Source organism: Coturnix japonica, chromosome 1 (assembly GCF_001577835.2).
Source record: "Coturnix japonica isolate 7356 chromosome 1, Coturnix japonica 2.1, whole genome shotgun sequence".
NCBI classification, from domain to species: domain Eukaryota; kingdom Metazoa; phylum Chordata; class Aves; order Galliformes; family Phasianidae; genus Coturnix; species Coturnix japonica.
This window is the reverse complement of record NC_029516.1, coordinates 69,686,127-69,712,392: the sequence shown is the minus strand read 5'-3', so window position 1 is coordinate 69,712,392 and position 26,266 is coordinate 69,686,127. Positions and strand designations below refer to the sequence as shown.

The 26,266-nt window shown below is 42.7% G+C and overlaps 1 protein-coding gene across 1 annotated transcript; it reads right to left on the bottom strand.

The window, feature by feature from the left end:
* Positions 1-3,660: 3,660 nt before the first annotated feature.
* Positions 3,661-5,889, bottom strand: LOC107318468 (olfactory receptor 10AC1-like). The gene has a single exon (XM_032447097.1). The coding sequence runs from the start codon at positions 5,487-5,489 to the stop codon at positions 4,488-4,490; it is 1,002 nt and encodes a 333-aa protein (XP_032302988.1). The 5' UTR covers positions 5,490-5,889; the 3' UTR covers positions 3,661-4,487.
* Between the last annotated feature and the right edge of the window lie 20,377 nt (positions 5,890-26,266).

Genomic DNA, 26,266 nt, shown 5'->3' with positions numbered 1-26,266 from the left:
GCTTTTATCTTTACATCTCCACAACATTTTCACAGTTATGCATTCTCACTTAGCACCACATTTCTGGTGCTTCAGATTGAAGCTCATCCTCTGTTTCTACGCCTCCTGAGTATTTTGGAATGGCAGAGCGTATTTTTTTCCTTCTGTTTCCCCATATCTTGTTTCACGTATCACTGAGATTTGGTATCTACCTGGAAAATACTAATACACAACACACCTGGGCTTTCCTCCTACAGAAATGAGAACTTGTGGTGAGGGAAGAGAGGGGGAATGGTATGCGCCAGGTCTTGTCTTGATTTGCTGTTGGGACAATAAAAAGGCACTACCAAGACAGAGCTGGGACGTGCTTCTTTTGAAACACAGTTCAGACAGAACTCTTTGATACGTTTCTAATGAATTTTTTACTGTTTGCTACTCCTCACATTTTGGAAAGAGCTGTGAATTTCACCACATCCCTCCAGATCATGAACAAAACTGAACCTAGAAATAATCTCGAGTTCCTCAGTTTATATTATTTCCCAAGCTAACGAAGCATCCTTACATCTTTCAGCCTTTAGAATTGGTATTTTTGAAACTGTACATTTTGAACTAGCTGTCAGTAAGAGGCATAGAGCTCCGTGGTGTCCCAGTCTCATTTTGCAACAAGCCATACTTTAGTACAAGGGAGAAACTTGCCCTGGAGAAATATTTGGTAGAAGGAACCAGACCCTTGTTCTGTGACATCTGATTCATCCCTTTTAGCCACTATCTGCATCAGGCACTTTTAAACAGATATTTTACATTCCTATGATGGAACACAAGAAACCTTTCTTGACCACAAAGTGAGCCTAACTTAGGAATCTGTGCACTTGACTGCAGAAGGAGTCACACTAGTCATCTTTCTCCCCTGAGAAGAAAGACAAAGGCAGGGGAATGAATGAAGCTTGCAGAGGTAGTGCCTAGATCTGGGTTTTGATAGCAATAGTGTGCAGGTTGGGTTTTGATTTTTATTGCTCAGGGGTCACTCCCTCACCCTTCATCACATATCAGGAGATGAACACCCTTGGAAGTGTATAGGATTTGAGGGAACAGGATCCTGAGCAACCTGATACAGATTTGGTGTTAACCTTTCTGTGAGTAGGTGTTTGAGATGGAGACCTCCAGGAGTAATTTTCCACTTTAAGCTTCTTGTGATTCTTCAGTCCCTATTAGATGAACAATAGTATGTTCCTGTCACTGGGAGTGTAGACAACTCCTTACTTGGGTTCCAACTGAAACGAGAGGGGAGCTGTACATGGGTTCTTCACCTTACAGAGAAAGCTTCCCAATGGGAAGGACTGAACCCAGACTAAAAGCTCAGTCAGCATCCCATCATAAATGTTCAGTTACTTGTTCATCAACAACATACTTACAGGTGTTTCCATATTGATGCACTATCTGAAGACTGAATTAGTACAGTAGTGTATTTCCATTCTTATCTATTACTACTGTTATTTTATTTCATTTTTTCCTCCACCAGAAATCACCTTTAAAAACGGCTACCTTCACATCCCAGTTCTGCTCCCTCTGGTGGTCGAATGGATGCGGAGCCCTGGAAATCCCGTCTGCCTGAAGGTGCTGCGACAGGACATGAGAGGAACCCACTCCACCCATCGGGACTACGTGTAGCCTAAGAGTGATATAAGCAGTTTTGTCCGATGATGGATTGGGGGCGAGGGGGAGAAGCATGTTTTTCACTGGTTTCACTACACTGAAAAGACCTGTCATCATCACTGGTAATGGCAGGTAGCATACAGGATACATCTCCAAAGTGTTTTCTTGAGTAAAGGTACCTCTTTGATATGCACCACTGAAGATACTGGACCTTGAGTGCCTTGAACATTTCTCGACATCTTTGCCATCATCCTCCAAATCCTTTTCATTCTTGAGCACAAGGACAACACTAATGAGATTTTGCAGGCTGTGCAGGCTGAGTGCCCACAGGCTGAGTTCTGCTGCCAAACAACTGATGAGATCTGTGTTCTCATCTAGCACCTTGCTCAGGGCAGCGTTGACAAAAGTAACTGCAAAGATGAATATTGTTTTTTATGGCCATGTAAACCCTGGTGTGGGCATAGGATGAACTCAGAACTGCAAGGATAGGAGTCTAATATGGCTGCTATTTCAGTCATGGCATCCCTCTCAGGAGCATCATCCCTATCTGTACAGTAAGGTCAGGTCTGCTGAAGTACCCCTGACAAATAACTATCCACGAGGAACAACTCCTGCTAATCTCTAACAATTAGAAGCAGACAATACTTAGATCTCTTCTTATCCCAACCTTGCAACAGCCATAAAGATGTGAGAGCCTCTACCAAAGTTCTATTTAAACCACATTGTCTTTCTGCTCCTTATTTTTCTTGCCATGTATATAAGCATGTCAGTACCTTCTGAAAGATAGGGTAGAAATCTCTGCTTTAATTAACCTAAGAAAGGACCTCTGGAGATCTCTAGCCCAGCCCACTGCTCTCAGCAGGATTAGCTTCAAAGCCTGCTTTGACTTAAGAGAATTTGGATTTTAGGCATCAGTTTTGTCCCATGCTTCTTACAGTTATTTACCATCTTTAAATCCCTTAATAGTATTTGATGCAAAGTACTTCTCTAACATACTTCTAAAGTGTTTATCCATTAGTAAGTAATGTGTTTTTATTGGGACTCTTCTCATTTCTGGAAGACCTGGCCGATGATTTAAAATGTCCACTACAACACTGATCATTCAAAACAGTGTTGCTAAATTTTTGCTCACAGCTGTAGCTGGATATTCAAAGACATGAGAGCCAATATTCTATGTTAATATATAAGCCTGACCCGACTGCCAACTTGAGGATAGCTTTTAATGTGAGTTTTAAATTTCACTTTTCTCTTTTGTCAGAGGAGCCTAAGTCAAGTTATTCAGTTACAGGGCCAGCTTTCTTTGCTGGTCAAATCCACTTACCATAATATTTAATGATTGTAGCCCAGAGAAAGCAAATATCAATCTGCTCTCCCAGTCTTCTAGGGCAGAGATCAGAGTGTAGGCGGCTGCTCAATTACCCTTGAATTAGACAGAGAAGTAAAAGCAAGCCCTTTTTTTTCTCTCAATAATTTCATATGTAAGATCTGAGTCACAATGTCTGTTTGGTGCTCTGAAGTGCTATGGGGTAGTAAAGTATTAAATAAAATATTGAAGTTGCTTTTCTTATCACTGTTCTTGAACAAAACTAGTATTTTCACATTTGTCTAAATCATCCTGTCCTGCTTACATGTACACCGGATATTATGAAAAGTTTCTTCCCTGAAAGAATGGTCGGGTGCCGGAACAGACTGCCCAAGGAGGTGGTGGCATCACTGTCCCTGGGGCTGTTCAAGTAATGTTTAGATGTTATACTAATGGGTGTGGTTTATTGGGAAACTCAATAGTTTCTACTACCTACTACCAATGTAGTAGGTGGGTGGTTGGACTAGGTGATCTTGGAGGTCTTTTCCAACCTTGATGGTTCTGTGATTCTAAACACAGACAGTAACACTGCTGTGCACGTTTCAGATTTTTATATCTGCTGCATTGCAGCATATGCTAGAATTCTCACTGGTTTTGGCACAGAAACAACAGTAGCTGCAGCAGCAGTATTGTTAGATTTATGTAAGATTTATGCCGATAGATTTTAACAGTCCTCAGGCATCCTTATTTACATGATGCAGTCTTTCCTGATAAAAGTTACATGATAAGACCTGCATCTGAGTCTTTGTGTTACCATAGGAACAGTCTAAACCTGAAGCGTCTCCCTATAAAGGGAAATGTTTTTCCCGTAAGACACTCATAGGAAAGTCAAACTCCTGTCAAATCAGTGGCACTTTCATTTTCATTACCTAGAATAATTCAAAGTAAGATGAGATTATACTAATGATCTTTTTGCTTGTGATGGAATGTTAGAAGTGCAACCTTCTGCTGAATTTGGAGCAAAACATGGCTTCATTTCCATTTCTTTTATAGCACAGTATTTCTTTCTGTAACCTTCTAATATTGTCCTTCGTGATTTTTGTGCTGGAAAACTTACCAGACTAAAAATATTTATTGAGTTCCCAGTTTCCAGTATCTACTTGCATCTTCATAGGAAAGTAAAGAAAACAAGTCAGCAGCGTTACATAATTCTGCGCTGATCTTCTGAGCATGCTGAGATAGATAACTGGATATGTAAGTATGGGTATATATGTGATCACAGAAGTGATACCATAAACTGATGAGAGTTCTTTTTACTCACAAATTGGTACAGCTTTTCCCTTTAAGCAGTGTTACGTTAAAGGCTTTTGTTGTTGTTGTTCCTTTTCCTTCTTCCTTTTTTCTTTGGAGGCTCAGATGTCATTTTGTCAAGAATACATCAGTGCATGTTGTGTTCTGCCTGGATATTTACTGCAGTGAAGTCTATAGATAATCTTGGCCTAGCCCAGTTACAGGACTGCATTTCCAACAAGAACATTTGGCCTCCTAAAATTTAGTTCACACGTGTAACAGCCCTGGTAATACCCCAGTTCAGCTGAGTTATTCTCTTTCTCCTCAACATTTTCCTTAGGACTCCTCTGATTTCCTTGTTCCTCAAGCTATAAATAAGGGGGTATAGTAATGGAGTAATATTGGTGTAGACTAGAGAAACCATCTTGTCTCGAGCTGGTGAGTAACTGGACTTAGGACGAATGTACATGAAGGAGGCACATCCGTAGTGTAGCAAGGTGATGACCAAGTGTGAAAAGCAGGTGGAAAAGGCCTTGCCTCTTCTGAAGGAGGAAGTGATACGTAGCAAAACAGCAGCAATACACAAATAAGAGGTCAGGATCAGGAGGAAGGGAAGTAGCAGGAGGAGCACGCAGGCAGCCAGCATGGGAAGCTCGGAAGTGTAGCTGTGTATGCAGGCCAGGTGCAGCACTGCAGGGACATCACAGAAGAAGTGGTTGATGTGATGTGACTGACAAAAAGGTAAGTGGAAAACAGACACCGTCAACCCTAGGGCAACAGCAAAGCCTCCCAGACAGCATGCTATGGACAGCCTAAGACAGAGCCCCTCGCTCATCACCACTGTGTAGTGCAGGGGCTTGCAGATGGCAACGTAGCGGTCATAGGACATGGCTGCCAGGAGAAAGCATTCAGTTCCACCGAGTCCCACAAAAAGGTACATCTGGGCTGCACAGCCTATGAAGGAAATGGTGATGCCTTTCATTACCGTCAGGCCAAGGAGTGCTTTAGGGACAATGACTAAGGTGTAGCAAAGCTCAATGAGAGAGAGCTGACAGAGGAAGAAAAGCATGGGAGAACGAGTATGCTCCATAAACACAGCTATGAAGATCATCATATTCCCTGCCAGTGTGACCAAATGGATGATGAGAAAGATAAGCAAGAGGAGAACCCGCAGACAGAACAGCTCAGAGAAGCCAAGAAGGTGGAACTCTATGGTTGCATCAGTGCTTTCATTGTCCCTCTCCATGCAGCCTTCACATGGCATCTACAGGGAGAAAAACAGAGGGAGATAGTTGAATCTGACCTGATGCCTGGTTTCCAGTTCCACGTATGAAATTATGTTGCAAGTGTGCAGAGCCAGCGTAGTAAAGCTCACTGTGAGATCTTATGGGAAGGGAGGTGATTTTTGTGTAAAACATAAATTCACAGACTTTCATACTCATTTTCTCATAATTACCAGTATATTTTTGTCCAAATTATCTGCCCAAGATTCTTTGTTTTGTGATTGATGATGAGGAATATCAACCATTGAATCTTTATCACTTCTTTTGATTTGTTCTTATGTTGATGACTAAATGTATTTTTTGAACATGTCTTAGGTATCTAAGAGTTGACACTAAATAGTCTCTTAATTCTGTCCTGCCTTTGAAAATCATCATTTGCCTCTCCATTCTGATCTGAATACTGCAAGAAACTATGTGTAGATGTGCTAGGATGACCTGCTAATCTTAGTGCCATCAACACCCAGGTGCCTTACTTACAGACATTCTGCTACTGCTCCTTCTGGTGCTTCCACCCCCAAGCAAATAGATTTGTTCTCTATTCGCACCAGTATCACATCTCTCTATATTCATGCCAGGGATGTACAAAGACAAACAGGCAGTAAGCTGGAGTTTCTGCTCTACATCTGACCCCAATTAATGGGAATTTCAGGTCTTCACTGACTGACTCCTCCTTTCTCCATCACAGAGCTGCCTCACAGTTTGTACCGAAACAAGATTTCAAACAGAAGATGTCAGTGACTCAACATGAAGATTCCAAAACTGGAGTTAACATTTTGGCTGCTTTTATCTTTATGCCCACCTCAGACTCGTGGTATCACAGTTACATAATCCAATTTCCAAATTCAAAAACAGAAGGCATCTGTGGCAACATACTTTGTGTAATATTCTTTCTAAGGAAAATACAACGTTATTATCCTGGACTAGGAGAAAATGAGTCTACACATGACAGAAGAAGAATAGAAAATTCTTGTTATGTAGAGTGTTACATACCTGTTGAAACTGTAAAGCTCTAGTAAACGTAAGGGCAGAGAGAACAGTATAATAATATATTACATATCATCCTAGTGGATTAACAGTGCTCATTGCTCACTTGTGCATCATGTAAAGCAACATTTATTACAAGGAATAAGTCAAATTCTTCCTATAATTTACTGTATGTTGGGATAAAAATAGAGATTCCTTAAAGAGTTTTGCTCACATAAAACAATTTTAAGAAACCCACCACATCAATTTTTAAGTAAGAAAAGGGTTGAAAATTACATAAAATGTTCTCATGGGAAAATAAAAGAATAATACACATAAAAATACATAATGCATAATACACACACACAGTAGCTATTCAAAACAGTCCAGCTATAAATGTTTCTCGATGCTATATGCAAATAGTAGGTCTTGACAGGGAACATGATCTCAGGACTGTACACTCAGACAGTGCATACCAACTGGGGTTCCGTCACTCCAGGTACTAAGAACATTCTAATATACACAAGACTGAAGAGTGGAGAGGAAACAAGTTTCCCTTCCTTTCATTTGGAAACACTTCAGTGGCAACATACCTTCTGTGGGTTAGAAGATAAGGAAATACAGACTTCTTCCTCTTGATGATGTGCCCAGTTCTGTCTGGGCTGAGATTTTATTTCTCCCTGTCTGGGTACCCTCTGGCTTTGAGTGTTCCCTAGAGACAGTGTTTTCTTTCAGCACTTCAGAATCGTGACTTCTTATCTTCCACAGGACTGACTTCCTTATATATAGTATAACGTAGTTGTCTTTCCTCTTCACTACTGTCTCTGCCCTCCTGCATGAATAACAGGCAGTTCCATTCCTCCAAACAAATATAAAGGCTTTAAACCAATCTGTGGAACTATGTGCAGAATTTTCACCAGTTTAGACAATCCATCCTTTCTTACTGAGTCGGATGAAATCACTGCTTAGCAGTGGGTTGGACTGAGATTACTCATAATCAGTTTATATTTATTGTCCTTGTTACACTAAATCCTGGCCATTTATGCTGAAATCATAAGGTCTGTGTAGGTTCATGTAAGCAGAAAGGAGAGAATATGTTAAGATTTTTGAATGCTAAAGAGGATCTTCATTAACATAGCTTTGCAGAAGCATGTAATTATAGTACCTTAAGATTTTTACCAGGACATGAGCTAGAACTCTTATTGAAACATGTTCTAGTACAGTGCAGGGACTGACCAGTGGGAGCTTTGCAAGATGAACATGAACTAAGAATGCACCTGCGTTAACAACACAATGACCCACAGGTGAAATTATGTGATTCTTCTCCTTCATCTGGCACAAAAACAGTATCTGGAATAGTGTTCATCAGTGTCCTCCATACAAGGGTGATAAAAACAAAATCAAGAGAAGCACTCTACAACTTCCTGAAGGGAAGCTGTGATCAGCAGTGGGTTGGCCTCTTCTCCCAGGCAACAAACAAGACACGAGGAAATGGCCACAAGTTGCACCAGGGGAGATTTATATTAGATAAAGGAAAACTGTTTATTTCAGAGAGTGGTCAGGCACTGGAATGGCTGCCCAGGGAGGTGGTGGAGTTGCCATCCCTGGCAGTCTTCAAGAACTGTCTGAATGAGAAGCTATGAGATGTGATTTAGTAGCTCAGAGGGTAGTAATGGTGATAGGAGAATGGTTGGGCTGGATGATCTTGTAGGTCCTTTCCAACCTTGTGATTCTATTATTCTATGATTCTAAGCATGTGATATCCAAACAAAGGCTGAGGGAGTAAGATTTGTTTAGCTTGGTGAAATGAAGGCAAAAAGAGGATATAGCTGAAGACTTCAGGGAGTTGTTGGGAAAAAAACAGAACCAGAATGCTCTCAGATGGGCACAGTGAAATAGCCACAACATTTGCACAAAGGGCTGTAAAGGAAACACATGCTTCTCTTCACAAGGCTGGCTGATCATTGGAACAGTTGCCTTGTGAGTCTGACTGGGAGATCTTCATGCTTGGGGATGTTCACAAGTTGCCTGGACCAGGCTGTGGAGCAACCTAATCTGCCTCTGGAGCTGGCTGTGTTGGGAGTAGAGAGCAGACTGGACCTCCAGAAGTCTCTTTTCATCTAACTTTTTGAATCTATGACTTTTTCTCACCTTCATCAGGCCTCTGGGAACAGAACTCTAGCAACTAGAAGGTGATATTTTATAACCCTATCAGACAAATAAGTGGGAGTAAATCTTTAAAGAGAATGATTTGTTTCTGTCAAACACTTTTCAGAGCAAATTGTTCTTTCTACCAAGTTCCGAAAGAATTTCAGAATATCAGCTCATTGATTTATATGCATTTTCTCTCTGTGATATCAAATAAAATGTAGGGATTTGCATGGCGTTTCTTTATTCTTTTCTCTAACCCAAACCACATGAGAAGCTCTGCTACCTTAGCAACAACAACGTAAAAACAATTACAAGGAACTATTTTGACAAGTCTGTTGCAGCTTTCCCATCTGATGGGAAAAGATGGACTTTTTCTTCTGCTAGACTGGAAATGAACCTAAGTGAGTCAGCGTGTACCCAGGAACCAATACCATGCAGTCAGCAGTAACTGCACTATTTTTTTTCCAGTTAGTGCCCAGCCTTACACTGAAATAAGTAAGGCAAGTTATTGTTTCAGTTTGTGTGTGTGTAGATAAGCTGTCCCTTATTAACATGCAACTTACCCCTCCCCATCATGTTTCAACACACACCTACACGTTGCCTCCCAAACATGGTTCACTGACTGAGCAAGGGAGCATTAGCTGGAGCAAGGCGTGTATCTCAGTGCCAGAATACACAGCAGCAGTACAAAGGACTAGCAGGAGTGGAAGAGAATATGCATGTCAAAGTGGCTCCGCACTTCCTCCTTTTCCAGGTTCCCAGCAGTTTCATTGCATCAGCTTAGCCAAATTTATAATAGATTAATAAAGCGGCATTAGCGTTTGCATGCTTTGAATATGGAGCATGTTAGAGGAATGCACTTCTTCCTTAGTGCCATTTGGCCTTGCCCTCCTCCCCCACTCTCTCTGTAACAGTGTTTGTGATTTTTTTTCATTATATGCCTTTAAGGCTTTTGGGACTTGCCTGCCTTAGCCCAGATTTGTATTAGGAGTTTCTTGGAATCCAGGTATGGTTAATGAATCACATTGCATCTGTTTCTATCAACAGTTGCAACATACATCAGAGGATGTTCCCCTTCATCTTCAGGAAAAAAGAAAAGGAAGAAAAAAAGCAATACTGAACTTGCCTATCGACTTCTGCAAATCATCACCAGCCTGCTCTGAAGAGGACGAGAAAAATAATGAAGTTACCAGGGGACCATCACTGGGAAACTAAGCATAATATGGAGCAACATGGCCAAAAATGGAAATGGCTAAGCCAGATACTGGGAGGTCTGGAGTAGAGGAACTGACAAGCCTTGTGGCAGCAGAGGAAATGGTTCTTCCAGCTCAGCCAGCTGCATGCCTCTGACATGGCAGATAGATGGGCCATTTGTCAGCAGGCCAAAAGTAATACCTGAACAACAGGAGGTAAAGTGTCAGTGCTAAAAGAGGATAGAGAGCACAAGAAAGATTGTAGTGGGGCTACTTTTTAAAAAGTAAAGGATACGTGTGCAAACAAGGGTGAATTTTCCTCCCCATTGGGCACAGGCATTTTCCTCCTGATAGCCATCTCTAGCATCAAGAGCAGCTTCCCAAGATCCTGGCCTGCAGTAGGAGAACCTGACTGAGACTTGGACTTCTGAACGATGCCATGCAAACAATCTTGACACAGTTTTAATATAAGAAATAACCAAGGTTATTTGACATCACAAGCCACCTAGGGTGCCTTCTTGTCTAGGAGATCTTTGCACACAAAACATTCCATCATTGATCCTCTATGGAGATTATACTGTTGTAGAAAGCAAAGACTTGGACTTCAGAAGCTTGTTCAATATTCCAGAGCTTTGTGAGAGAAAAACAAGGGGTGTGAAGGAGGAGGAGGAGTTGGGCAGCTGACTTCTCCCCTTGGTTTGTTTAGGGTGGGGCATCTCCTTCACTTCATTCTACTTATTCATACTCCAGCCCAGCAACAGTACCGTCCTACACCTCTGCTAAGAAACTGGTTGAATATATCATTTAACGCTATCTCCAACATGCAATCTTTTTGTAGTTGGAAAAACATGAAGTCACAAAAAAACTGCTGTAAAACTGGAGAAAGAAAACGCAAACGTAAAAAGAAAGAGAGGACGAAAATGCTTAAACTGAAAACAGCAGGTGAAAATGTTTGAAAATAGCAGGCAGACTGAAAATTAACCTTTCCAGGCCCTGGAAGATATTAAGTTAAGCTGTTGTGGTTAAGATGAAAAAGAAAGTAAAGGAACTAAAGAAGGGTGACATCCTGAAGACAGATCTAAGGGCTTTTTATCTGATTGAGAACTAGCTTCATGATTATTCTGGGATTTCTGTTTTCCGGGTCATCTATTTGTCTTTGTGAAGGCATCTCTACAAATGCCATCAGCCTTTCTCAACCCTTCAGGGGAAGCCATTACCCTTCATTAATTCTGAAAAACTTGACCTGCCTGTTAGATGTCCTATTCAACTTTGCCTCTCACCGTGTGACAGGTACCCACATAAGGTCTCACACTGTAACCACTCTACCACACCTAAAAAGTCAGTCCGGTCCTCAACAAGATGATTGCATGAGACTAAACTGACAGGACTCGGTGACACAGAATGGCATGGCCTCATATTGCTATAGGGCAAGAGAACAAGAATGAAATAGATGCATATTAGTAACCAAAGCCAGACCAGAGTGAAAAAAATATGCTAGTACGCTCAAAAGGACCTAAGAAATATTGGGTAGGGGATGAAAAAGGGGGAGCTGGACCAATGGGACATTAGAAAGTGCAAAAGCACTCCCCAGTCATTTGAAAGGGGTACATACATCACACCACCTTCACTTCAACTCCTGAAGTCTTTCCCAGTTGTTCAAAACAAGCTGTTGACCTTTCAGAGTATATCTTGCAAGTACAACTCATACCACTGCTGGAAGTTAGTTTCAGATTAATTTGGACAACTTTGTGGGTGTCTCTGCAGATTTAATTAAATTGTTGTTGTAGCTGTTTTGAGAGCCTGATGATAACCTGTAGCCTGAGGGGCTCATCTGGAAGGGAAAGAAGTATCTGCATCTCCCACAGTCTTTGAAGAAGCTCAGCAGTGCCCAGCTGCTCTTGGGACATGGATCACAGCACTCTGGGACCTTACAGAAATTCACTGATGTTGACTTCAGAAAGTCTTGTATTTGTTGTCTCTTCTTGTTCCCAGTGCAATGATAAATGAGGGGCTGTTCCACCTGTGCTTTTCCTTAGGGTGGCAGTGGCTGAGGCACTCCATCTGGGGACATCATTTGTTTTTCCTTAATTTGGTCTGAAGCAACTGCAGCTCCTGGAAGGGATGGCAGAAAAACTCGTTCTTCTATAAAGTTTTCCACAGATGATACCATCCCAGTCTGATTTTGCACACACTCCATCCTCAGTGTACCCAGGCTATTGCCATTTCCTCCTCCTCCTTCAGTCTCATATCTGGCCATCTAGCTTAATGTTTACATCTTTATCTCTAAAACGATCATTTTCAAGGTAGCAAGGAATATAAATATGAGACAAATGTTATCCCAAAACATCTTATCACAGAAAACGAACCTTGGCTGCCATCATATTAAACTGAATGCAAAAATTCCAGTTGAGCTTGAGCTCATCCAGGCAGAGTAACTGTGGTCAATAATCAGTGTATCTGTGGTCAGAGAAAGCAGGTGGGCTACAGAATTCACAGAATTACAGAAACACAGAATTATCAAGGTTGGAAAAGACCTAGAAGATCATCTAGTCCAACCATTACCAATACTTCCCGGCTAAATCATATTCATCAACACAACATCCAAATGTTTCTTGAACACTCCCATGGTCATTGATTCCGCCACCCCCCTGGGCAGTGCATTCCAATGCCTGACCACCCTTTCTGAGAAGTAATACTTCCTAGTGTCCAGCCTGAATATCCCCTGGCACAGCTTAAAACCATTCCCTCTAGTTCTATCACCGATTACACGAGAGAAGAGGCCAACCCCCAGCTCACTACAACCTCCCTTCAGGAAGTTATAGAGAGCAATAAGGTCTCCACGAGTTCATTCTCCAATGAATTCATTCCAGCACTGTAGGATGAGGTTATTGCAAGCTGTATTTCAAGTAAACTGGCTAGAAAATGTGAAAGATAAAAGCAATCTGTTACTAATGGTGAACAAAACCTACATTTCAGAAACCATGCATAGCTAGCTGATGGTTGGACTGGATAGCAAGGGAGCAAATGCTCAGACAAACAGCCATCCAGCTCTTAACTTCAGCATTCCTTAGCATCAGTTTGTCATTTCACACAATATATGCTTTATACTTTATCTACTTCTATTATTACCTTCCTGTGTTCATGACATTACTCTATACTTAAGTGCAAAAAATACAATGTCTCAGTGAGAGTTCAGCTAACTGTCAATACAAACTCAAGCCATGCAACACTAGGATTCCTTGCTGGGAAACTTATTTAGAGATGTGCCATGTATTTAGCTTTTTCACTTCGTTCTATGGGTGACCAAAGACCTCATCTGAAAGGAGACACAAAGCAGCGTAACAAAACCATGAGCTGTGCAGAGGAAGAAAAGGGCAGCATTAGTCATGCGCTGAGCAGGCAATCTAGATCAGGCGGCTTCACAACTCATTTCATTCTATTTACTACTGGGATTCCACCACCACAAATAATTGGCAAGCGAGATGACACTGAACCTTCACTGTAAACACATGACAAACAAGATCAAGACTTTGTCACCTTCAGGAGGCCCTGTGAAAACCTGGCAATAACAGCTGACGTGCTCAGCAAGGCTCTCTGGAAACTCCTGTGGGACCTTGTATTATAGTGCTAGCAAACATCCTTAGGCTGTCAATGTCCTGAACATCTTCCTAGGCAGGGAAACTGCGGGCAAATGCACATTTTGTAAGAGACCTTGCTCATATTTACATATTTGCTAACTAGTACAGCAGAACTAGGCCTTGGATGGGAGAAATAAAGCCTATTGTTACTGGTGTCCCTAATGTTTCTGAGGCCATGTTTTCATGCATCTCTTTCATTCAGTCTTGTATTTATTCAAACACTGAGAAGAACATTCTACATACTCAGTATTAGTAACATTTCTTATTAGCAAAATCTGCTTTTCCCTAATTAGGAAACATATCCTGAGGATCTTATGACAGCTTGAGCAACAAACCAAGCGAATTACTCAGATATTCTTCCAGGCTAATGAATGGGAAATAGAATGAAAGTGAAAATAATTAAAAATTAAAAAAAAAAAAATAATAATAATAATAATAATAAAACAGTAACAAATGAACTCCTAGTTTTCCTTACAGCTCCAGCTTCTCACACAGAGGGTATCTCAATGTGCTTTCCTTCCAGCTGCTGCTGTTGAATGGGACCTGTTTTATCACCAGTTCTTTACATTCTTGTCACATCCACTCATCAGCCGATAGCTTTATCCAAGAATATAGTGAAGTTCAGATCACATCATTTTTGCTTAAGAACAATCTTTGACATCTTGTTAACACAATGACAGTACAATAGACAGATCTGTAAAAAAAATCTGCTCAATTATTGCAGAGTTTTGCTCAAGTAGAGCAAATGTTAATCAAGAGTCAAATTCCCCTTCTCCTTTTGGTGGTAGAGAAGCACAGTCAAAACTCTCTTGACACTGGCAAGATCCTGATGCCAGGGCTGAGAGCTACAGAATCGTAGGATAATTTTAGGTTGGAAAAGATCTCTAAGATCATCATATTCAACCGTTTTCCCTGCACTGCCAAGTCTAGCACTAAACCATGTTGCTAAGCACCACATCTACATGGCTTCTGAACAAGGAAGCAGCAACATGTTCTTTGGTAGGGCTCAGGGAAGTGCTGTGTGCTGTGGTAGGGCTCATATCATCAGCAGGGCCTCTGACAGGGCTCAGGGCAGCAGCAGGGAAGGGCTCCTGTTCAGTAACAGTCATTTTACACCAGCAATGAACTACAGCCTTCAGGACACATTCATAAAGATCTACACCTGCAGAGGTGACCCATTCTTCAGCAAGCACCAATAAGTGTCAGTGGGTGCGATCTTTTCTGCATGGAGGAATTCAGTGACACACCTCTGCTTCATACACACTTCCATGTCAGACGCTATTTTGTCAAATGTAAATCAAGCAAAAAGATGAAGGAAAAAAAGAAAGTAAAAGTAAAAAAATAAAAGAATAGTTTATTTAGTACTCTACTCCAGCTAGATAGGTAATTATAACTGACGGATTCTTTCGGGCCTTTCTCCAAACAACTTGGATGCATGTATTATCAGTCTCGCTCATGTTCTTTGAGCCAACTCTTTGGTATTGGTTTTCCTTGGAATGTTGTCACCATGCTGGAGCTGCACCAGGTTGAATCTCATCTTCCCTGGCATCTAGAAGCTGGAATGTTCCTGCTGAAGGGTAGGTCTTCCACAGACCATCCAAGGGTGAGTCCAAGTTCACAGAGAGAGCTGGTGACTCCTTAGACCCATGTTCAGTCCTTTCAAACCCACTGAATCTGATGCTCATGATGAGCTGTTGTTCAGTTCATGCTCCAGCTGGTGTCTAGCACAACATCATCTTTCAGCTTATTCAGCACTTACATTCTTATTTCACCCTTTACCTCTGTTTGTGTGAGGCTGTGATGTCACTGGTTATTTATAGGGATGAGGAGACCACTGACCTCAGTCTGTCATGACAGGACTTTGGCCAACCTACACAGTACAGTGACACAAGATGTGAAATACCAAGTAATTCTACCCTTTGAGTGGTATGCAGAGATAGCTCTCTGATGGGCTGTGCCATTTGGAATCCTGTCCGTGCTTCACAGTGCCTGTCAAGAACTGACAGTCCCTTAGGTGCATTCTATAAAAACTCAAGCCTGTACAATGTCTCTTTAATCTGTGAATTTCGGGCTTGCATCTCAGGAATTAAACAATCTCTTTTGTGAAAATATTTTCAGTGCTGCTTCTCTAGAAAACTGAGGTGAACATCCTTTAATGAACACAGAGAGCAGTTTGATCAAGTGTGATGTGTCCTCTGTTGATTGCATAGTTTGAGTCATATTGGAATTCTCTTTTGCAGAAGACAGCATCCTATAAAATCTGTTGTAGTTTCTTCTCTAGCATGAGCATTCAGGATTCAGCCCAGTGTCTTTTTACCAACCTCTGTCTAGTTATGACTTTTCAAAAGACTCAGGTGTCTTCTATTCTGCTTTGAGAACAAGCACAAGAAGGATCATGAGAGCAAGTCCGAGAGTGCCTCCTTAGACTGAATGAGTATAAGTCTATGGGGTCAGATGGCGTGCATCCCAGGGTCCTGAAGGAGCTGGCTGAGGTGGTTGCTGAGCCGCTCTCCATCATATTTGAGAAGTTGTGGGTGTCAGGTGAGGTCCCGGATGATTGGAGGAAGGGTCGCGTCACTCCCATTTACAAGAAGGGGAGCAGGGAGGACCCGGGGAACTACAGGCCGGTGAGTCTCACCTCCGTGCCTGGGAAGATTATGGAACAGATCCTCCTGGACAACATGCTTGATCACATAAAGAACGAGCATGTGATCTGAGACAGCCAGCATGGCTTCACCAGGGGAAGGTCATGCTTAACTAATCTTGTGGCCTTCTGTGATGGAGTGACGGCGTTGGTGGATGAAGGGAAGGTGACCGATGTCATTTACCTGGACCTGAGCAAGGCCTTTGACATGGTCCCCCATCACATCCTCATCTCCAAATTGGAGGGAGGTGGATTTGATGGGTGGACAACTAGATGGATAAGCAATTGGTTGAAAGGCTGCAGACAGAGGGTGGTGGTCAATGGCTCTATGTCCAGGTGGAGGCCGGTAACGAGCGGTGTCCCTCAAGGGTCTGTCTTGGGACCGGTGCTATTTAACATCTTTATTAATGACATCGATGAGGGAATGGAGTGCACCCTCAGCAAGTTTGCTGATGACACCAAGCTGAGTGGTGCAGTCGATACGGTGGAGGGAATGGATGCCATTCAGAGGGACCTTGACAGGCTGGAAAGCTGGGCTCGGGTGAACCTAATGAGGTTCAACACGGCAAAGTGCATGGTTTTGCACTTGGGCCGGAAGAACCCCAGGCACCTGTACAGGCTGGGAGGAGTTGTCCTTGAGAGCAGCTCGGCAGAAAAAGACCTAGGGGTCCTGATAGATGAGAAACTTAACATGAGCCAGCAGTGCGCTCTGGCAGCCCGGAAAGCAAATGGGATCCTGGGCTCCATCAGGAGAGGGGTGGTCAGCAGGGATAGGGAGGTGATCGTCCCTCTCTACTCGGCTCTTGTGAGGCCCCATCTGGAGTACTGTGTCCAGGTGTGGAGCCCTCAGTACAAAAAAGATATGGAGATTTTGGAAAGGGTCCAGAGGAGGGCCACGAAGATGATCAGGGGGCTGGAGCACCTCCCCTATGAGGACAGGCTGAGGGAGTTGGGTTTGTTCAGCCTGGAGAAGAGAAGGTTGCGGGGTGACCTCATTGCAGCCTTTCAGTACCTGAAGGGAACTTACTCCCAGGAGGGGAGTAAACTCTTGGAAAGGGCTGACAATAGCAGGACACGGGGAAATGGTTTTAAGTTGAAGGAGGGAAGATTTAGGTTGGATGTTAGGGGAAAGTTCTTTACTAGAAGAGTGGTTAGGTCCTGGAACAGGCTGCCCAGGGAGGTTGTGGATGCCCCATCCTTGGAGGTGTTCAAGACCAGGTTGGACGGGGCCCTGGGCAACCTGATCTAGTAAAGGCGTATGTTTGGTGGCCCTGCTAGGCAGGGGGGATGGAACTACATGATCCTTGAGGTCCCTTCCAACCCGGGTAATTCTGTGATTCTGTGATTCTGTGATCATCTGTTGAATTACCAAATGGAATTAATCACATAGTTAATTACAGAATTGTATTTAGACATGTTTTTAGATATGTTGTTTTGTTCTGTTTGACTGTTTTTGGTCATTTTGTTTCATTTTTTAGTTAGTTAGTTTGTTCTAATGAGCTTGCAGACTCTGAGGGGAGATAGATAAACTGCAGGGACAGATTAAGTCCAAATCAGAATAAACAATATCATTAGTCTCATTCATGTCAACTTCAGTATAAGTAAATCCAGATCATGATGGAGCTGATCAACTTAGTTGTGTTTAGTAATGCTGTGACTTGAATAGGAGAGAGGAACAAAGGATGGCTCACAGCCAGACTTTCATCTGTTTAAGAAACTGGTGGGTTGGATGCCCTGGGAAATTGCCCTCAGAGATAAAGAAGCAGGAAAGACCTGGGAGATATTTAAAGACTTTTTTTGGGAACACAAGAGTTCTCAGTTACAACATGCAAGAAATCAGGCAAGGGAGGTAGGAGACCATCATGGTTGGATCAGAACCTCTTAATCAAACTAAAACAAGAATACATAGTGCATAGACGTTGGAGGCAGGGACATAACATCCTGGGAAGATTATAGGGATATGGCCCAGAAGTTTAGGGATCAGATCAGGAATGTGAAGTATAACAGAAAGGGTTTCTACAGATACATCAGACAGCAAAGGAAGATAAAAGAAACTGCACTATCCTTGAGAAGCAAGACAGGGCACCTGGCTACAGCTGACTTAGGAAAGGTTGGGGTACTCACCTTTTGTCCTGTCTTCACAGTAATTTGCTCTTACCATACCTCCTGAGTAACAGAATGTCAAGGGAGTGGGGGACCTGAGATCTGCTGACTGCGGATGATCAGTTTCAAGAGTATTTGAAGAATCTGAAGGTATAAACATCCTCGAGACCTGAGGGAAATGGCATATAAAGTTGCTAAAAAAAAATCCATGTTATTTGAAAAGACAGAGCATTCTGGCAAAGTCCCCAGTGACTGGACAAGGGAAAACATTTATTAAAATGGTAAAAAAGGAAGACCCACAGTGTACTGCAGATGAGTCTCACCTCTGTGTGTGGGAAGATCCCAGAGCAGATCCTTCTGGAAAGCATGCTAAAGTATATGGAAAACATAAGGCATAAGGCATATGTCTCCCACAGTGATGTAGGACAGCCAATATAGCTCCACAAAGGGTGATTCATGCCTAAATTGGTGGCTTTCTACAACAGAGTTACAGCATTGGTGGACAATGGAAGACCAACTGATGACATCCACCTTGGTTTGTTTTAAGCTTTTGTCACTGTCCCACACAACATCCTTTTCTCTAACTTGAAGAAACATGGATTGGATGGATGGACTGTTAAGGGAATCAGGAACTGGCTGATCTAACTCTATGTCTAGGTGGAGACTAGTGATGAGTGGTGATTCTCCCTGTCTACTCTGCCCTCATGAGAACCCACTTGGAACACTGCATTCAGTTTTGGGGACCCCAGCAAAAGCAAGACATGGATTTGTTAGAGCAGGTCCAGAGGAGGGCCACAAAGAGGATCAGAAGGATGGAGAACCTCCCCTCTGAAGACAGGCTGAGAGAGCTGGAGTAGCTCAGCCTAAAGAGAGGGCTCCAGAAAGATGTTCCAGAACCAAAAAGAGACTACAAGAAGGATGGGGAGTGATTCATTACTATAGTGTGGAGTGATTAGACAAAGGATAACAGTTTTAAATTGAAAGAGGGTAGAATTAGATTAGATAATTACAAATTCTTTACTCAGGATATGGTGAGGCACTAGAACAGGTTTATCCAAAGAAGCTGTGGATGTGGAATGGAATGGAATGGAATGGAATGGAATGGAATGGAATGGAATGGAATTGAAGGGACCTTAAAGTTCATCTATTTATAACCTCTCTGCTGCAGGCAGGGTTGTTAACCACTAAATCAGGTACTAGATCAGGCTGCTCAGGGTTCCATTCTACCTGGCCTTGAACACCCCCAGGGACGGGCACCCACAGCTTCTCTGGACAACATATTCCAGCACCTCATCACCCTCTCAGTGAAAAATTTCCCCCTGATATCTAAACTAAATCTCCTGCCTTTTAGTTTAAAACCATGTCCCCTTGTCATATCACTATCTACCTGTCTGAAAAGTTTATTTCCCTCCCGCTTATTAGCTCCCTTTAAGCACTGGAAGGCAGCAATGAGGTTTCCCCTAAGCCTTCTCTTCCCAGGATGAGCAAGCCAAACTGCATCAGCCTGTCTACGTGGTGGAGGCACTCTAGCCCTTTGATCATCTTCATGGTCCTCCTCTGGACCCATTCCAGCTCCAAAGGCAATCTTGGACCTGCTCTTCTCTTAAAGTGTAAAGCATTCAAGGCCAGGTTGGATGGGGCTTTGAGCAAGCTGGTTTAGCAGAAGGTGTTTCTGATCATGGCAGGGGAACTGAAGCTGGACCATTTTTAAGGTACCTCCCAAGTCAAACCATTTTAAGATTGTCTGATTCTATGATCTTTATTTCTATCAAGGTTGTTGAGGAAAAATACAGGATTGGGAATATTAAGAATTCATACAGTCTTGGATTATAAATATTGAGACCTGTCCACCATGTTGCACTGACATACAGGAGCACATTCAACACCACCACTGAAGCCATCTCCCCAAATTTGATATGCTCACTGCCCTTCAGGGCTCCCTTGGATAAGTAATAAGAGTGTCTCAGTCACTGCCTTGGGAGGGAAATCTTGAACATGTCTGGCCTGTAAAGCCTGCAAAGCACCCTGCAGATAACCTAAACTCAGAGATGTGTTAAAAAGAATGCATATTTCACAGGTAGAACCAACCACAAAACAAGTTCAGGCTGGTTTAGGTAACAACCAAATATGAAAACTAGGCTCAAGGTCAGATCTTGTCTGCCAGTGAGCCAGATGACAAATAAATACACTTGCTTGTCTTATTTTGTAATAGCGCAGGATGCTAATAATTGGCTACCTAAATATAGAATTTACCTAAAGCAGCGTTCCTCTGTCACTGAGGTGGTTTTAATGCCGAGGTTCCACCTGCAGGCATAATGAGGCCTTCACACACTTGTTTAACAACCAAGTCATGGGAAGAATACAGTCCCAAAAGGGGTGGTATTCTGTTACTGTCCCCTAGCACCTTACAATTTAGAATAATGTTAGTATATAGATTCTTTTAACATTATTTTGCTGAAAGTGCATCTTTGTTTTGTTTTGCTGAACAAATGTTATTCTCAGAAAGCCTCTTCTAAAAGCAGTACTTGAGGTGCAGCCTCATTGGAGCTGAGTACAGAGAGATGATCACCTTCCTGCTCCTGCTGGCTACACTATTTTTGGTGCCACTGGCCTTCGTGGCCACCTGGGTACACTCCTGGCTCAAGTTCAGCCAAGCATTGACCCCTAGTTCATTTTTCTCCATGCAGCTTTCTAGCTGCTCTGCCCCAAACCTGTAGCATTGCATGGAGTTGTGGCCAAAGTGTAGGTCCCTGCCTTTGGTCTTTGCAGAATCATAGAATGATTTGGGTTGGAAGGGACCTTTAAGATCACCTAGTTCCAACCCCACTGCTATAGGCAAGGACACCTCCCTCTAGCCCACGTTACTCAAAGCCCCATCCAGCCTGGCCTTGAATTCTTCCAGGGAGAGCCCACACACAGAATTGCTGGGCAATCTGTTCCAGAATCTCGCCACCCTCGCAGTAAAGAGTTTCTTACTAATATCTAGTCTAAATCTGCCCCCTTCCAGTTTAAAGCCATTTCCCCTTGTCCTGTCGCTACCTGCCCTTCTAAAATGTCCCTCCCTGGTTTTCCTGTAGGCCCCTCTCAGGTACTGGAAGGCTACTATTAATTCTCCCTGGAGCCAACTCTTCTCTAGGCTGAAGAACCCCAATTCTTTCAGCCTGTCCTTGTAAGGGAGATGCTCCCACCTCCTCTTCATCTTCATGGCCCTCCTCTGGACCTGTTCTAACAGCTCGATGTACTTCCCATGTTGAGGGTGATTGATCTTGCAGGCCTTTTCTAACCCAAACAATTCTGTGATGGGGTTGCCTATGAACGAAACCACCAGTGTCAGAGTAAACTGGTCGCTGTTACTGGAGATGGTCTTTGAAGCCATTGAAGCCAGAACTGAAGAACTGAGATTCTTCCAGAGCGAACAATGGGGCAATCAAAATTATACACTGCTCTGTGGAGCTTCTCCTCAGGCTGACTTGAAACTTGGGATGGAAATTAAAGTTTGTATTGCCTTAGGCTCTGTGCACGTTCACTTCTGAGAGCTAATTAATCCTGTGGGGTCATCTGAGTACTCTGTGCTGTGGGAGGAGCTCCTGTGTGCCTAGCAACAACTTCTGATGCAAATAAGGGGGGAAAAAAAGGAAAAACATGAAGTAGGAGCAGTAATGTGATGTAATTGTTGCAGAACTTTGAAGAGAGATAGAATGTACTTCAGCAGTTATTTGGTGGGGTGTTTTTTGTTTTTTTTTTCCTATTTGACTTCTTGTAGCATTTTATGAATTAAATTTGGATCTAAAATCATAGAATACCAGGAGCTGAAAAGGACCGTGAGGATCATAGACTCTATATTTTAAAAGCTGTGGATGGAAAAAGAGGTATCTGCTGCTCTGCCAGATTTCTGGCCTATCAGTGCTCCATCAGGACAGCACCTGCTCCACCAAGAGTTAGCGGCTGCTGTTCTCCATAGAAACTACTGCCCGACCTGCAACAGAATGCTGCCTTGTTACAAAATAAGCTCAGCGGCTGCTCATAACCGCCAAGCAGTTTCTGCACAGGCAGGATCTGAACCTTAAGCCCAGTTTTATATTTTGTCATTACTCCAACAGGCCTCAACTTGTTCTGCAGGCATTTCTAGGTAGGTAGAGAAAAGGTCATCCTGCTCATGTATCACTTCTTGGTTATGTGCAGCTTTTGGTTACGTGCATCACCTTTTATCCTTCTCTAGACATTTCTTTTTGGCGTAACACGTTACAAGACTTCCGTATTCAGAATGATTTGTACTTTGCTATGAATTAGTAAGAAACCCCTTTGCAAACATTTTTATCTTGTTGCTTATTTTGGGAGCAGGCTTATTACTCTACATTTGTACTACACGAAGTTTAACAGTCGCTGAGACCTCCAGGTACTGTTGCTCTCCCCATGTTGATGGGGAGACTGAGATAATGATGCTCCTTCCCTAACAAGAGTGCCACACAGGACCATTGAGTTCTCTCAATTGAGTTTTGAAATCCTTTTAAAAGATCTGTGATAAATAAAGCAAGAAAATCAGAAATTGAGCCCATATTAGTAAGAAGTGCCCCATACAACATGAAGTCTGAATTGTCATCTTTGCATCTACCCGCATGAGCATTAGAAAGGACCACAGAGTGCTGAGTGTCAAAAGATCCTGCTGCCTTTGTTTTTAAACAGGTCAAAGCCCCGCAGCTGATCACTTTGCATGCTTATAGGCTCTGTGTCCAGCTATGAATGCAAGAGCAGGAGCTCAGCACTGAAACAGATGAGATTTAAAATGCAGAGCTGCACAACAGCTTCTGCAATATGGCTCAGTGCAGATGACATTTAGCACTGTCATTTGGAACTGCAGCTCCAAATTCTCCAGATAAGCCTGTACACATCAAAACAGTTCCTGAAACAGTGAGCCTACATCTATCTGTGATAAGGCCTTGTATATTTCATATGCAAATGAATTAATAATTCAAAATATATTGAAACTTAGTGTGTCATGTAGTTTTTAGTGTGCTCCTTTGGAGGTAAAGTATAGAAACAGTCACTATCCTGAAAGAACTCTGAGCAGTAGGTTGTCCTCAAAGCAGATCCATGGCTTGCGAGACACAAAACAATTCTAGCCAAGGATAAGTGTAGCAGTTGCTGGACAAAACAGAGCATTATGTCAAAAGTAGAATCTGGAAAAGTAAAATGAGATATGCACATCAAAGCTATCTGTTCTTATCTGCTTCCAGCCCCTCCACTCCTTTGCTAGGTACAGTTATCTTGCTGCTGTCTTCGCACTACCCAAAGGATGTATCAAACTCCTGTTAATCCAGACTTCACATCCATACATGTTACAGCTCTCATCTCAACACGTTAACCTGATCAACTTCATTTCATAGTAGCTGCTCAAGAAACCATTTTGTTTCCTAGTAGAAAGCACACATTCCTCTTCAATGCCAGCTTCCAGATGTGGAGAGTTGTTGGCTCTTCATCCAGCTAAGTGCTGCCCTTCACAAGAGGCAGCTCACCCACAGTTATAGCTGACACAACAGTCTCAAAACTTGCCATAATGCAGAAGTGAGAAATGGCTGATGCTACCCTCAAGGATCAGAAATTGACAATTTTGTTCTACTCTTCCTGCTCTGACTCAGAAGTCCACTGAACCATGACTAGCTTGACTAAACAGACTCTTGATTCTTGATTGTCTTCACTCCTGAGAAGTCAGTTGGATCACAGTAATAAAAACATATCAAACATGTCATGATCATTTGTGATCAATGAGCTGTAGAAACTTTTAGCTTGCTGAACTTCACATTTCTGCCTCCTTGGTAAATGCATCTAATACATGTTAGCTTTCCAAAGGGCTTCCATGTGGGATATTGCAGTAGTAAAATGATTCACCTTTAAGATACGAGAGGTCTGGCTAATGAAAACAGCATTCCTGTTTTCAAGCCTGTGGTTGTTCCGACTTCTCAGCTAGAACCATATGGGGGTGTACCACTCCCACAGGCTCTGCTAAGAGCCAGCTCCATATTGTCAGCTATGGCAGTTAACAGTCTACCTCTCTCTCAGCAATGGTTTCTCAGCCGTGTTAATATTAAAGTTATTATCCAGAGTTCACTCACCACCCCAGCCCCCACCCAAGGATGCATACATAGCTTTGTTAACATTAGACTTTTCCCCTCATCTTTTATCTTGGAATAGAATGAAGTCACATCACTATATTCACTTGGCAGCCCTGCCAGGGCACCCATCTGAATGTGTGCTCCCTACAATTATAACTAATAAAAGCTTTGCTCTGACTTGTCCTAAATTGTACTTGTGTTATTACACACTTGGAGCCCTTCTATTCACTGACAATACCCAGGTGACAGAGGTGGCATTTAAACAGCTTTCTTTACATTCTTTCTCCCTGCCCTCCTCTGTAGCCATTTCAGCAGTCACAGGGGGCACAAAGCTGGTAGAGCAGAGCAAAGCGGCTCTGGTAAAGTTGCAGCACGAACACTTTTGCTTATTTTCTGAACTATCATTTTAGTCCGTAATGCATTTTCACACATGTTAATTGGTTACCCTGCTGACAAGGTAAGCTACTGTGGGAGGAAACAATGGGAGTTTAAGAGCAATTCAGATCTTGCAAATACAGCAGTAAAACCGACAGATTTCCTTTAAAGGCTTGTTTTGCCTCACCCATCTCAGGATTTTGAGATAAAACAGCAGTCTGATGAATGGCATTGATTGTGTAAGAAGAAAAACAACAACAAATAACAAGCTACAGTAGTGGTGAAAGCAAAGGAGTAAATGTTTATCTTCACAGCAAGATTTAGGTGGTTTCCCCACCTCTGGAAGTCTCGAGTCCAACCCCCAGCCCACAGCTGGGCTGAATCTAAAGCTAAATCTGGCTGCTCATCACCTTTCTCTAGTGACTTGTGAACAAGTCCAAGGCTGGAGCTTGCCCAGCCTCCCAGATGCTGTGGCACTCTCAGAGATAGCGTTTTCTTCCTAAACACCAGACATGAGAAAACTCATGGAAAATAAAGACTCTAAGGGGAGATTTAGTGGTTATTTTAGTCAAATACCCATGAGCCCCGGGGCTCAAGCATGCCCTGCATATGGGCAGACTGATAGGACACTGAGTGCAATCTACAGAAAAGGGCTGAAAAGTCAGGAGCTGAGAGCCAGACCTTTGTCCACCAGAAGGCCTGAAAAGAAACAGTGCTTACAGATAAAGAGCAGATGCATTCAGACTGCTCTCGACTGTCACTGAACTAAATGTCCTGAAGGAGGAACATTTAACTGCAGGACATCCTTCAAAGTCATCATTATGCAGTGCTCCTGGGCAGGCTGTAGGATGATGTTCCAGACAGTCCTGCTATCAGGTACAGCATGATTGGAAAAAGGTGGGGAGCCAAGGCAGGGAGAGCTCACCCCTGCCAGAAGAGAGCATGCCAGCTCTAGCTAAACCCTTCTGCTACATCTGTTTCCCACTCTGCTTGTCTGGGTCCAAATCCTCTATGTAAAAATAAGGACAGACTGGGGAATCAAGTCATCTTTTCTAAACTTAATGACTCTGTGACTAGAGGAAGGTAAAGAGCCATGAGAAGAGAAAGGAAATGAAGCAAAGGGCTGAGGGTGAATCCCAATGGCTGATACAGATCAGATCAAAATGACTGTGATTTTGATCTTTAATCTTCTCGTCTACTTCTAAAACGTACAAAAGACACATCCAAAACTATGGGTTGCTTATGAAGGAACAATCCTGGAGACATGATGCCAGTGCTCTTTGTGTTCCATGTTGTCACAAGCAGTGACACACATATCTTAGTGCTTGTGTTAGTGTAGCAGTGGGGCCAAATAAGAACAGGAATTTCATTTCAAAAAGAAATCTACATTCCCCTCCAATGCTGTCTTCCCTCTGAGTTTTATTTCAGCTTTGCTGCTATGTAGCAACACTGTATATTTCACTTTCAGCTACAAGGGAAGCAGGCTACACCTGGAGTTGGTTCAGTTTTAGCTAATTTGCTCTTGTAGAGTGACTCTGAACACAACAGCTCCTAGCAACACACTGCCACCTCACTGGAGCA